Source organism: Octopus bimaculoides, chromosome 28 (assembly GCF_046866305.1).
Source record: "Octopus bimaculoides isolate indiv1 chromosome 28, ASM4686630v1, whole genome shotgun sequence".
NCBI lineage: Eukaryota > Metazoa > Mollusca > Cephalopoda > Octopoda > Octopodidae > Octopus > Octopus bimaculoides.
In genome coordinates this window covers 15,975,861-15,990,014 of record NC_142955.1, presented here as the reverse complement: position 1 = coordinate 15,990,014, position 14,154 = coordinate 15,975,861, and the positions used below count along the sequence as shown (strand labels likewise).

The window sequence follows — 14,154 nt, the reverse complement described above, 5'->3', positions numbered from 1 at the left end:
TTCTATGAGACATGAAAGCTTACAAATGTGGCTGTTGACTAGGCGTGTTTTACTCATTATTTTAATCTGACAAAAATGGCCATGTTTTACTCCTATTAATTTCTACTGACAAAACTGAAGTGCAACTTGTGCCCAGGGTAAGGCTAACACTATAAGGTTATGCAATGTTGCACAAATTGTTAGGAAGTGAGCCCACAGAAATATTAGTATGCCGGGCAGAATGCTTAGCAGTATTTTGTCTGTCTTTACGTCCTGAGTTCAAATTCTGCTGAGGTTGACTTTGCCCTTCATCCTTCCAGGGTCGATAAATTAAGTACCAGTTTCGTACTAAGGTCAATCTGATTGCCTGGCCCCCTGCCCAGAAATTTCGGGCCTTGTGCCTAGAGTAGAAAAGAATATTGTACAAATTATATTGGAGTATATTTCTATTCGTGTGATGTGGTGCTTGTGTTTATGAACTGATTAGCTTTGGATGAACAAACTTGCATGAAAATCTGGTTAATTACAGGGATTTTTCATGATATATCAAATGGAAATAAAGATTGCTTTGACATAGCATGGAAAGATGTTAAAATGTAAAACGAAAATTAACAAAAATAACCTCGTATGTGTGGCACATCTACACTTTAGTACCCCACCATTGATTTTTCTTAGTATTTAATGATGGTGTCTCAAAAAGTAGATTAAACAAGCCTCTTTCCTTTACTTAGAAATCTGTCCATCCATGCATTTTCTCAGTCCAATTTTCCGGGAGGGGTCATTGAGGTAAAGTCTTATCCATAGGATTCTACCAGAAGTAGTAATCATTACAGTCTTTAGTTGGATTCCCAAGTATGAACAACTCTTAAAATGAATATTAGCCAAGCATAGCTTTCTTAGTCTACCTAGTAGGGCTCCTGCCATTTCACTTGGCCTGAAGAATGTATCTTCTGATATTTTCCTTCAGCTTTCTAACAACATGTCTGTAATGTTGCAGTTGTATCCTCTCAAAGTATATAGACTCCGTTATCTCAGAGCTATGCCCTGTTGAGTAACATTACACCAGAAACCACTTGGGGGAGACCACATTTAAGCCACTTGTAATCGCGATTGTACTATTTCAGCCCTTACCTGTTGAGGACCGAATCTTAAATCTTGTGCATTACTCTACCAGAGCCTGCAAATCTTCAGAAAATATATGAATCATAAATGTTCAGAAACTTTCCAAAATATTAAAAGGATTGACATTGATTTTTTACAATTTTAATTTGAAATGAAATTTTAAAATTAAATCCATCAAAATTTACATCAATGTATATGTTTTTTCCGTTTTTTTTTTTTTTTTTTTTGCTTAGTTGCTATTTTTAGATACTTTTCCCTTTAGAAACTCTCTCTCCCTCTGTCGGAGAATTGTGGAAAAAATACATGAGATATAAAGGGGAACAACTCCATACCGAGAACAACTTACGTCCTTCTCGTAACTTAGATATAATCTCTAACCGGGCATTGACTGATTCCATGTGACGAACGGTAAGTTGACAAAGATTTGCTTGAATAATAATGAATCGCTAATACTGTGTGGAAATAATAAAATTGTTTTTATGTAAACCCTTCAACGATACAGTAATTGGAATTACTTCGATATAACTCAACGGCTCTTGACGGTTCGGTTCGGACAACTTCGGTGTAACTCGACAATTCACTTCGGATATCTCCGTGACCTCTGTGACAGCTGCTAAAATGGAAGGCGGAGAATAAAGCTGTGTTCGCGTGCCTGTTCTGTTTTTATGTGTTGTGGAATATACATATAACGAAATTATGCTTTTCCGTTTTAATTAGTGTTTTTAACACCTGTTAATTAGCAACCCTGTTTGTCCCTCTATCGGAGATGTGAGGAAATATACGAGTTATAAAGGGGAACAACTTCATACCGAGTGCAACGGACACCATTTAACGACTTCGATATAATTGCTTGATCGGACACTGGTTCCATGTGAGAACGAACGGTAAGGTGACAAAGAATTACTTGAATGATAATAATAGTAATAAATCTTTAATAAGGTTTGTAAATAATAGAATTGTTTTTATGTGAACCCGTCAACGATACAGTAATCCTATACAAGTGAAAACACATAGAAACACCGGAACAAAGATATTTGCTGCTGCAAGTGGTCGTTTTGCTGTCTTTTACCTCCAGGATAAATCTTCCAAACTGAATTGTTGATCTCTTATTTTCCAAAAGACAATCCATTGGTGTATACGAAACGAATAAACGATATAAAATCAGGATAAATTATTTTATGTCCCAGGGTATTATCTTTACGGTCCAAAACTGAAATTGATCTCTTAATAAAGTGTTACTAATGCTTCTGTCATCTCTCGCTCCCTTTTGCTATTTTCTGTCACACACTTTCTATTTCGCACACTGTTGATGGGGCAAAAGAAAATGCACGCACACACACAATATATGTCTTTCTCTCTGTTTCTCTGTGTGTGATTTTTTTTGTCTGTGTGACGCACTATTTTTAATCTCTTCTCTTTTATTTCAGAATATCACATGTAAGTGGCATGAAAGCATTGTTTCCATCAGATGACATCATCAATATTCATCACCTTTTAAAGACTGAAAGAAAATATTGTACAGAAGAGATTTAAGAACACCAGAGAATTCCAGTGAAATATTTCTTCTCAACTGAGATTGATAGCAACGCTTCTCTTGTGAAATGTTTGGAATGTCTTCAATATTATTTTGTACTGAAGTTAGACTTCATTAACTTTAAAAGGAATCTTAGAGTGTTTTCGGATATCAAGAAGGATTGGAGATGATGTAAATGGAGCAGTAGAAATATTTGATAGGAATATTCTATAGAGCAGCAATAGGAAATGTATCCATATATGTTGTGATGACAGAAGTATAATAATGGACAAACAGATAGCTGAAGAATATTGTTTTTATTCCAAAGAGATGTCGCAAGAGAAACCACAATCAGCATATGACTGCGATATCTGTAAAAAGTCTTTCACTCACAAACATAATCTGACTACTCACAAATGTATTCACACAGGGGAGAAGCGATTTCATTGTGATGTCTGTGGTAAATCAGTCTCTAAGAGAGGAGCCTTATCTGTACACAGACGTATTCATACAGGAGAGAAACCTTATCATTGTGATATCTGTGGGAAATCATTCTCTATAAATAGCAGCTTAACTCTGCACCAATGCATTCATACAGGAGAGACACCTCATCATTGTGATATCTGTGGGAAATCATTCTTTGTACGTAGTAATTTAACTGAACACAAACGTGTTCATACAGGAGAGAAACCATTTCAGTGTGATATCTGTGGTCAATCATTCTCACGAACTGATGCCTTAAAATCTCACAAGCGCATTCATACAGGAGAGAAGCCATTTCATTGTGATATTTGTGGTAAATCATTCTCTCAAAGTAGCCAAATAACTAATCACAGACGTATTCATACAGGAGAAAAGCCGTATCACTGTGATGTTTGTGGTAAATCATTCTCTGTTCGATGTAACTTGACATCTCACAGACGTATTCATACAGGAGAGAAGCCATTTCACTGTGATATCTGTGGGAAAGCATTCTCTCACAATTGCAACTTCATTAATCACAAACGTATTCACACAGGAGAGAAGCCGTTTCACTGTGATGTTTGTGGTAAATCGTTCTCTCACAATAACACCTTCATTAATCACAAGCGTGTTCATACAGGAGAAAGGCCATTTCACTGTGATATCTGTGGTAGATCATTCTTTCAAAGTAGCGAAGTAACTAATCACAAACGTATTCACACAGGAGAGAAGCCATTTCACTGTGATATCTGTGATAGATCATTCTCTCAGCGTAGCCATGTAACTAAACACAAACTTATTCATACTGGAGAGAAGTCATTTCGTTGTGGTATCTGTGGTAAATCGTTCTCTCACAGTAATACCTTCGTTAATCACATACGTATTCATACAGGAGAAAAGCCATATCACTGTCCTTTCTGTGATAAATCATTCTCTCAAAACTCTAACTTAACTAAACATATATCTATCCATACAAAAGTGTGACTTTAACATTTTCAAAAGTCATTTTTCTCTTAAAAACCAACATTTTAACATCTTTTTCAAAACAAATCACAAGTGAGCCCTGTTCTCCTGTCCGTAAGCCATAAACCCTTGACTCTAATCGTACTCATCATGGTTCTTTCTTCGAGGTATCATTTTCTGGACACATTCTCTGTTTCTCACCGTTTTAGCATCCTCTTACAACATACACAAGGATTTGGTAGTCTATTTGCATCCAGTTTTATTTATAAAATCCTTGTCCTATGCAACCATGAATAATAAAATATCTCATATAACCATCAATATATTCACACAGGACATCAGATGTAACAGTGTATGAGAGCAACGACCCACCTTTATATTTTATATATATCCAATTCTCAATAAAACCTTTGTTTCAGGATATTCAGCACTAGTTTGTGAGTTTTAGAAGTTTTGCTTTCCAACCACTTCGTTTCTGGTTCAATCCCACTGCATGACACTTTGCACAAGGGTCTTCAACTATAGCCACCAGTCTTACCAAAATCTTGTGGATTGATTTAGTAGATGGAAACTGTGTGGAAGCCCTTTGTGTATATATATATGTGTGTGTGTGCATAAGTGTTTATTTTGTATTGTGTGAGTGTTGTAAATGAATTATATTCATTTCTAACATTCTCTAAAATCGTACCTGGTTATGGGGAAATATCACTTTCCTTGGAAAGTGGTAAGTGTTGGGAATTGGAAAGGCATCCAGCTGTAGAAGATGTGTCCTAATGGCTTCCTTGAGTCATGAAAGCATACAAATGTGGCTGTTGACTAGGCGTGTTTTACTCATTATTTTAATCTGACAAAAATGGCCATGTTTTACTCCTATTAATTTCTACTGACAAAACTGAAGTGCAACTTGTGCCCAGGGTAAGGCTAACACTATAAGGTTATGCAATGTTGCACAAATTGTTAGGAAGTGAGCCGACAGAAGTATTAGCATGCCGGGCAGAATGCTTAGCAGTATTTTGTCTGTCTTTACGTCCTGAGTTCAAATTCTGCTGAGGTCGACTTTGCCTTTCATCCTTCCATGGTCGATAAATTAAGTACCAGTTTCGTACTGAGGTCAATCTGATTGCCTGGCCCCCTGCCCAGAAATTTCGGGCCTTGTGCCTCGAGTAGAAAAGAATATTGTACAAATTATATTGGAGTATATTTCTATTCGTGTGATGTGGTGCTTGTGTTTATGAACTGATTAGCTTTGGATGAACAAACTTGCATGAAAATCTGGTTAATTACAGGGATTTTTCATGATATATCAAATGGAAATAAAGATTGCTTTGACAAAGCATGTTAAGATGTTAAAATGCAAAACGAAAATTAACAAAAATAACCTCGTATGTGTGGCACATCTACACTTTAGTACCCCACCATTGATATTTGTTAGTATTTAATAATGATGTTTCAAAAAGTAGACTAAACAAGCTTCTTTCCTTTATTTAGAAATCAGTCCATCCATGCATTTTCTCAGTCCAATTTTCCGGGAGGGGTGATTGAGGTAAAGTCTTATCCATAGGATTCTACCAGAAGTAGTAATCATTACAGTCTTTAGTTGGATCCCCAAGTATGAACAACTCTTAAAATGAATATTAGCCAAGCATAGCTTTCTTAATCTACCTAGTAGGGCTCCTGCCATTTCACTTGGCCTGAAGAAGGTATCTTCTGATGTTTTCCTTCAGCTTTCTAACAACATGTCTGTAATGTTGCAGTTGTATCCTCTCAAAGTATATAGACTCCGTTATCTCAGAGCTATGCCCTGTTGAGTAACATTACACCAGAAACCACTTGTGGGAGACCACATTTTAGCCACTTGTAATCGCGATTGTACTATTTCAGCCCTTACCTGTTGAGGACCGAATCTTAAATCTGGTGCATTACTCTATCAGAGCCTGCAAATCTTCAGAAAATATATGAATCATAAATGTTCAGAAACTTTCCAAAATATCAAAAGGATTGACATTGATTTTTTACAATTTTAATTTGAAATGAAATTTTTAAATTAAATCCATCAAAATTTACATCAATGTATATGTTTTTTCCGTTTTTTTTTTTTTTTTTTTTGCTTAGTTGCTATTTTTAGATACTTTTCCCTTTAGAAACTCTCTCTCCCTCTATCGGAGAATTGTGGAAAAAATACGTGAGATATAAAGGGGAACAACTGCATACCGAGAACAACTTACGTCCTTCTCGTAACTTAGATATAATCTCTAACCGGGCGTTGACTGATTCCATGTGACGAACGGTAAGTTGACAAAGATTTGCTTGAATAATAATGAATCGCTAATACTGTGTGGAAATAATAAAATTGTTATTATGTAAACCCTTCAACGATACAGTAATTGGAATTCCTTCGATATAACTCGACAACTCTTGACAGTTTGGTTCGGACAACTTCGGTGTAACTCGACAATTCACTTCGGATATCTCCGTGACCTCTGTGACAGCTGCTAAAATGGAAGGCGGCGTATAAAGCTGTGTTCGCGTGCCTGTTCTGTTTTTATGTGTTGTGGAATATACATATAACGAAATTATGCTTTTCCGTTTTAATTAGTGTTTTTAACAACTGTTAATTAGCAACCCTGTTTGTCCCTCTATCGGAGATGTGGGGAAATATACGAGTTATAAAGGGGAACAACTTCATACCGAGGGCAACGTACACCATTTAACGACTTCGATATAATTGCTTGATCGGACACTGGTTCCATGTGAGAACGAACGGTAAGGTGACAAAGAATTACTTGAATGATAATAATAGTAATAAATCTTTAATAAGGTTTGTAAATAATAGAATTGTTTTTATGTGAACCCGTCAACGATACAGTAATCCTATACAAGTGAAAACACATAGAAACAACGGAACAAAGATAATTGCTGCTGGAAGTGGTCGTTTTGCTGTCTTTTACCTCCAGGATAAATCTTCCAAACTGAATTGTTGATCTCTTATTTTCCAAAAGACAATCCATTGGTGTATACGAAACGAATAAACGATATAAAATCAGGATAAATTATTTTATGTCCCAGGGTATTATCTTTACGGTCCAAAACTGAAATTGATCTCTTAATAAAGTGTTACTAATGCTTCTGTCATCTCTCGCTCCCTTTTGCTATTTTCTGTCACACACTTTCTATTTCGCACACTGTTGATGGGGCAAAAGAAAATGCACGCACACACACAATATATGTCTTTCTCTCTGTTTCTCTGTGTGTCGCACTATTTTTAATCTCTTCTCTTTTATTTCAGAGAATATCACATGTAATTGGCATGAAAGCATTGTCTACATCAGATGACATCATCAATATTCATCACCTTTTAAAGACTGAAAGAAAATATTGTACAGAAGAGATTTAAGAACTCCAGAGAATTCCAGTGAAATATTTCTTCTCAACTGAGATTGATAGCAACATTTCTCTTGTGAAATGTTTGGAATGTCTACAAGATTATTTTGTACTGAAGTTAGACTTCATTAACTTTAAAAGGAATCTTAGAGTGTTTTCGGATATCAAGAAGGATTGGAGATGATGTAAATGGAGCAGTAGAAATATTTGATAGGAATATTCTATAGAGCAGCAATAGGAAATGTATCCATATATGTTGTGATGACAGAAGTATAATAATGGACAAACAGATAGTTGAAGAATATTGTTTTTATTCCAAAGAGATGTCGCAAGAGAAACCACAATCAGCATATGACTGCGATATCTGTAAAAAGTCTTTCACTCACAAACATAATCTGACTACTCACAAATGTATTCACACAGGGGAGAAGCGATTTCATTGTGATGTCTGTGGTAAATCAGTCTCTAAGAGAGGAGCCTTATCTGTACACAAACGTATTCATACAGGAGAGAAACCTTATCATTGTGATATTTGTGGTAAATCATTCTCTGTAAATAGCAGTTTAACTCGGCACAAACACATTCATATAGGAGAGAAACCTTATCATTGTGATACCTGTGGGAAATCATTCTCTGTAATTAGCAGCTTAACTCTGCACAAACGTTTTCATACAGGAGAGAAACCTCATCATTGTGATATCTGTGGGAAATCATTCTTTGTACGTAGTAATTTAACTGAACACAAACGTGTTCATACAGGAGAGAAACCATTTCAGTGTGATGTCTGTGGTGAATCATTCTCACGAACTGGTACCTTAAAATCTCACAAGCGCATTCATACAGGAGAGAAGCCATATCAGTGTGATATTTGTGGTAAATCATTCTCTGGAAGAAACCAAAGTGCCGAACACAAACGTATTCATACAGGAGAAAAGCCATTTCATTGTGATATCTGTGGTAGGTCATTCTCTCAGAGTATACATTTAACTACACACATACGTATTCATACAGGAGAGAAACCATTTCAGTGTGATATCTGTGGTAAATCATTCTCTCGAAGTAGCCAAATAACTAATCACAGACGTATTCATACAGGAGAAAAGCCGTATCACTGTGATGTTTGTGGTAAATCATTCTCTGATCGATGTAACTTGACATCTCACAGACGTATTCATACAGGAGAGAAGCCATTTCACTGTGATATCTGTGGGAAATCATTCTCTCACAATTGCAACTTCATTAATCACAAACGTATTCACACAGGAGAGAAGCCGTTTCACTGTGATGTTTGTGGTAAATCGTTCTCTCACAATAACACCTTCATTAATCACAAGCGTATTCATACAGGAGAAAGGCCATTTCACTGTGATATCTGTGGTAGATCATTCTCTCAAAGTAGTGAAATAACTAATCACAAACGTATTCACACAGGAGAGAAGCCATTTCACTGTGATATCTGTGATAGATCATTCTCTCAGCGTAGCCATGTAACTAAACACAAACTTATTCATACTGGAGAGAAGCCATTTCATTGTGATATCTGTGGTAAATCGTTCTCTCACAGTAACACCTTCGTTAATCACATACGTATTCATACAGGAGAAAAGCCATATCACTGTCCTTTCTGTGATAAATCATTCTCTCAAAACTCTAACTTAACTAAACATATATCTATCCATACAAAAGTGTGACTTTAACATTTTCAAAAGTCATTTTTCTCTTAAAAACCAACATTTTAACATCTTTTTCAAAACAAATCACAAGTGAGCCCTGTTCTCCTGTCCGTAAGCCATTAACCCGTGACTCTAATTGTACTCATCATGGTTCTTTCTTCAAGGTACCATTTTCTGGCCACATTCTCTGTTTCTCATCATTTTAGCATCCTCTTACAACATACACAAGGATTTGGTAGTCTATTTGCATCCAGTTTTATTTATAAAATCCTTGTCCTATGCAACTGTGGTGTTATGGGCTGTGATCAGCTGTGTTGTGGTGGACAGAGGTGAAGCCAGACCGGAAGGGTCACACGGGAAGTCGGCGACACGCGGCCGAAGGCTAGCATGTGGGGGCAGTCAGAAAACAGAGAGGTTAGGAGAAAGACATGTTCTGATCAGGAGCGATCGTGTACTCCGCTGCGGTCGACAAGGTAAGGTCCAACGTTTCATTCTGTCCATCACACCACAAGCTATTTTGGCCCATAAGGAAAAAAAAAAAAAAAAAAAACTTAGTGTAGTCCGGATTTGTAGTGATATAATTAAACCGTTTTGCGGCGACACGGACGTGGTCGCATGGCTAAAAAAGATGAAGCTGGTCGCGAAGCTCCAAGGGATACGCGACTTGGCAAGTATTCTACCGCTCTACTTGGATGGTCCGGCGTTGGCGCTATTTTTAGAGATGGAAGACAGGGACCAAGTTAGTGCGGAGAAAATAGAAATCCGCTTTATGGAGGCCTTCGCAGGAGGAATGTTTGAGGCGTACGCTCGCCTGGGGAGAGCGAAGTGGACCGGCGAACAGGTCGACGTGTTTGCCAACGAACTTTGGAGGTTGGCTAGACTGGCGGGGTACGAGGGAGAATCGCTGGATCAAACAGTAAAGTTGGCGTTTGTAACTGGGTTTCCTGACCACCTGTTGGTCGAATTGCAGAAACTGCCGGACGTTAACGCCATGCCCATGGCGGATATAATAACGAGGGCTCATATGTTAGTTTCGTGTTGTAGATCGACACCGTTGGCAGCAGCGGCGACAGCAAAAAGTGGCCGACCAAGGAGTAGCAGAGAGGGGTCGAACAAGGAACGTATGCGACCGTTCAAAGGACAGTGTTTCCTGTGTAAGGGCCCGCACATGGTGTGAGACTGCAAGTTACCCAAGCCTGAGGTCATTTGCTACCGTTGTCGAAAAAAGGGACATATAGCCAGCGAATGTCTGCAGGGAAACGGTCTAAGGGAGACTACTTCGGATCAATAAAGGCGCAATTTTTTCTACCCGTTGTTGATGTTCTAGTGGATGGGAAGATGTAGCGTGCCCTCGTGGACACAGGCTGTACAACGACCCTAATGACTCCGGGAGTGGAGAAAGCAGTGTGAGGGCAGTCGACAGAAGAGGGGTACGCTGTGAAGGCATTACTGAGGTGCAGGGAGCAAAGCTGACGCTGCAAGCAATTGTAGTTGGCCACTTGGTGGATGAGATTGATGTGGTGATGGGGATGGATGCAATCGCCCTTTTAGGAGGTGTCACTGTCAACGAGGCCGGTGTGACTTTCGGGGTCGCGGGGAAACCGTGTATGGCGACGCCATGCATTGGTGAGAACCGCGAAGAAAACTATGCCATGCACACTATTGAAGACCAGGATTTTCGTGCCGCCTTCGATGGCCAGAGGTGGACAGTGGAGTGGCACTGGAGGGGAGAGCCCCCGACGTTAAAAAATAAAGTGGGCTGCTACCAGCATACTTTGAAAGGAGATGCCAGAAGTGAGTTCGAGGGGGAGGTGGAGCGGTGGATTAAGGAGGGCATATTGATCCCTTGGGAAGAAGAAGGAGAGAGCGGAGTCCTGCTGCTGATGGCGGTGGTACAGCCCACGAAGCATAAGGTCAGACCAGTGCTTGACTTCCGAGAGCTGAATGACCACATATCATGTCATACGGGCGGCGAGGCCAGAGATGTCTGCGGGGACACCTTGCGAGAATGGAGGCAGATGACAGGGGCCTCCACGATCGTCGATTTGAAGTCGGCATACCTGCAGGTGCATGTGGCTGAGAGACTGCGGAAGCATCAGCTTGTCAGGTATAAGGGCCGGACATACTGTTTGACCAGGCTGGGGTTTGGGCTAAATTCAGCGCCAAAAATTATGGCAACAATCCTCAAGGCCATCCTGGGAAAGGTGGACAGAGTAAAAAGGGCCACCAATTCGTACATTGATGACATCCTTGTGGATGAAACCATAATGCCAGCAACGGAGGTCATAGGCCACCTGAAGAAGTTCAGACTGGTCACCAAGCCACCAGAGGCTATGGAAGGAGGCGCTGCACTGGGCCCCAAGCTACGGAGAGACAAGGCCGGTGCGTTTGTGTTTCAGCGTGGGAACGAGATCCCTGAACTGGGCACCAGCGTGAGTAGACGGGAACTGTTCTCGGCGTGCGGGAAGCTGGTGGGACATTACCCGGTTGCAGGATGGCTTCGGCCAGCATGTAGCTTCATCAAGAGACGAGCCGATGGAGCAAAGTGGAATGACAGAGTTGGGGAGAAAGCGACCGACATGATGCAGGAAGTCTTGGTCAGAGTGAGAGCAGAGGATCCAGTGAGGGGCAGTTGGTATGTTCCCAAATCAAAGAGTGGGATCGTTTGGTGTGATGCCAGTAGCATCGCAATAGGGGTTGTCTTGGAAATGGGAGGCACCATGGTGGAAGATGCAGCCTGGCTCAGGAAGATGGATGACTGCAACCATATCAACGTGGCGGAGTTGGATGCCGTGCTGAAGGGGGTGAACCTGGCCTTGAAGTGGGGGCTGTGCACCATCGAAATTAGAACCGATTCGGCCACTGTGCTTGGTTCGGTGACGGCAGTCATCACCAATGAGCGGAGGGTGCGAACCAAAGGGGCTGCGGAGATGCTGGTAAAGCGCCGATTGGGAATATTGCGGGAGCTAACCGCTGAGTTCGATCTGGAGCTGAGTGTAATTTTTGTGCCTTCCGAAAAGAACAGGGCAGACGTCCTAACCAGGGTAAAGCGAGCTTGGTTGCAGGTGTCAGAGGATGCGGAGCAGGCTGTGGCTGCAGTATGCTGTCTGAGTGACTCGGAGTTGAGGAGACTGCATACCATGCATCACATGGGAGTGGACAGGACATTTTTCCTAGCCAGGAAAGTTGATTCCGAGGTAACGAGGCGGAGCGTGCAGAGAGTGGTTAGCAGCTGTGACAGGTGCCAGTCTATTGACCCTGCTCTGGGCATACATGAGGCGGGAAGTATTCCAGTGGCCCACAACTGGAAACGACTAGCAGTGGACGTAACACACAACTGGCAGGGGACGTACCTCTCAATGGTTGACTGCGGACCGGGGCGGATGGCCATATGGAGGGAGATGAAGACGGGGACTGCAGAGGAAATCGCAGGGGTATTAAATGGGATATTCCTGGAACGAGGCCCCGTGGATGAGCTACTGCTGGATAATGGCACTGCATTTCGCTCGGAGGTGCTGAAAGAAATGCTTGACGGGTGGCAGGTCAGCCGCTTCTTCAGGGCGGCATACCGGCCAAGTGGAAAGGCATCATCGTACCATCAAGACCATGGCAGAGAGGGGCCACATTTCGCCAATCAAGGCCGTATTTTGGTACAATATGTTGCCCAGGTCAGGACAGGCTGAGGAGTCAGTGCCACACAGGGCAATATTCAGGTACGAGTGGAAGCACCCGTGTATTGCATCAATGCGACTCCGGGGAGAAGAAGAGCACACTTTCGTGCAGATCGGGGAAGAAGTTTGGGTAAAACCCCCAAATGCACGGTGCACATCACAATGGGGGAAAGGAACTATAACCTCCATCAATTCAAAGAACAACGTCTCAGTCGATGGTATGCCACGCCATGTTTTGGATGTGCGGAAGATTGTCAGTGCTTCAGAGGATGGAACCAGCTGCAGTGGGCAGGATGATGAAGACAGCAGCAGTAGGCAAGATGATGAAAGCAGCGCGCCAGGAACTCAGGCCAGTCCCGGGGTCGCACAGCGACCACAGAGGGAGCGGTACCCTCCTCCCTGGTTGGCTGATTATGAAACCAATTAAGGTAGTTCGGGAGGGAAGAGTGAGTGGGAGAGCCGCTTGAATGATCTATAGATCAGGGGGGTGGTGTTATGGGCTGTGATCACCTGTGTGTTGTGGTGGAGAGAGGTGAAGCCAGACTGGAAGGGTCACACGGGAAGTCGGCGACACGCGGTCGAAGGCTAGCACGTGGGGGCAGTCAGAAAACAGAGAGGTTACGAGAAAGACGTGTTTTGATCAGGAGCGATCGTGTACTCCGCTGCGGTCGAGAAGGTAAGGTCCAACGTTTCATTCTGTCCTTATGCTTCTTGTTGTCTTTTTTCCTCTATCACACCACAGCAACCATGATTAATAAAATATCTCATATAACCATCAATATATTCACACAGGACATCAGATATAACAGTGTATGAGAGCAACGACCCACCTTTATATTTCATATATATCCAATTCTCAATAAAACCTTCGTTTCAGGATATTCACCACTAGTTTGTGTGTTTTAGAAGTTTTGCTTTCCAACCACTTCGTTTCTGGTTCAATCCCACTGCATGACACTTTGCACAAGGGTCTTCAACTATAGCCACCAGTGTTACCAAAACCTTGTGGATTGATTTAGTAGATGGAAACTGTGTGGAAGCCCTTTGTGTATATATATATATATATGTGTGTGTGTGTGCATGAGTGTTTATTTTGTATTGTGTAAGTGTTGTAAATGAATTATATTCATTTCTAACATTCTCTAAAATCGTACCTGGTTATGGGGAAATATCACTTTCCTTGGAAAGTGGTAAGTGTTGGGAATTGGAAAGGCATCCAGCTGTAGAAGATGTGTCCTAATGGCTTCCTTGAGTCATGAAAGCATACAAATGTGGCTGTTGACTAGGCGTGTTTTACTCATTATTTTAATCTGACAAAAATGGCCATGTTTTACTCCTATTAATTTCTACTGACAAAACTGAAGTGCAACTTGTGCCCAGGGTAAGGCTA

At 41.1% G+C, this 14,154-nt stretch overlaps 4 protein-coding genes across 8 annotated transcripts in view; all 4 read left to right on the top strand.

Moving 5' to 3' along the window:
• The first annotated feature begins 1,383 nt into the window (after window positions 1–1,383).
• Window positions 1,384–4,472, top strand: LOC149130651 (uncharacterized). Of its 2 annotated transcripts, none has more exons than XM_089344512.1 (2): window positions 1,384–1,509; window positions 2,529–4,472. In XM_089344512.1, the coding sequence occupies exon 2, from the start codon at window positions 2,900–2,902 to the stop codon at window positions 4,058–4,060; it is 1,161 nt and encodes a 386-aa protein (XP_089200638.1). In that variant the 5' UTR covers window positions 1,384–1,509; window positions 2,529–2,899; the 3' UTR covers window positions 4,061–4,472. The 2 variants fall into 2 exon arrangements, with proteins under 2 accessions (XP_089200638.1, XP_089200637.1); XM_089344511.1 differs by lacking the exon at window positions 1,384–1,509 and adding an exon at window positions 1,548–1,985.
• Window positions 1,420–13,655, top strand: LOC149130650 (uncharacterized). 3 transcript variants are annotated; one of them, XM_089344453.1, is made up of 2 exons: window positions 1,420–1,509; window positions 7,326–9,177. In XM_089344453.1, exon 2 carries the CDS (start codon window positions 7,699–7,701, stop codon window positions 9,109–9,111), a length of 1,413 nt encoding a protein of 470 aa, XP_089200579.1. In that variant the 5' UTR covers window positions 1,420–1,509; window positions 7,326–7,698; the 3' UTR covers window positions 9,112–9,177. The 3 variants fall into 3 exon arrangements, with proteins under 3 accessions (XP_089200579.1, XP_089200578.1, XP_089200577.1); XM_089344452.1 differs by lacking the exon at window positions 1,420–1,509 and adding an exon at window positions 6,228–6,326; XM_089344451.1 differs by lacking the exon at window positions 1,420–1,509 and adding an exon at window positions 6,724–6,802 and having other exon boundaries at window positions 7,326–13,655.
• LOC149130648 (uncharacterized) overlaps window positions 10,612–14,154 on the top strand; it is a 9,065-nt gene continuing 5,522 nt past the window's right edge. Inside the window, exon 1 of one of the 2 annotated variants that reach the window (XM_089344494.1) lies at window positions 10,612–13,440. The gene's annotated coding sequence lies outside the window, so the exon portion shown is untranslated. The remainder of the gene's footprint in view (window positions 13,441–14,154) is intronic. The other variant, XM_089344493.1, reaches the window with a different exon arrangement.
• Window positions 10,617–13,655, top strand: LOC149130649 (uncharacterized). Its single transcript, XM_089344391.1, has one exon. It carries the CDS (start codon window positions 10,617–10,619, stop codon window positions 12,774–12,776), a length of 2,160 nt encoding a protein of 719 aa, XP_089200517.1. The 3' UTR covers window positions 12,777–13,655.

Coding starts and splice junctions, on each gene's coding strand:
- LOC149130649 (XM_089344391.1), top strand. CDS start 10,617: ATGGGGATGGATGCAATCGCCCTTTTAGGAGGTGTCACTGTCAACGAG.
- LOC149130651 (XM_089344512.1), top strand. CDS start 2,900: ATGGACAAACAGATAGCTGAAGAATATTGTTTTTATTCCAAAGAGATG.
- LOC149130650 (XM_089344451.1), top strand. CDS start 7,699: ATGGACAAACAGATAGTTGAAGAATATTGTTTTTATTCCAAAGAGATG.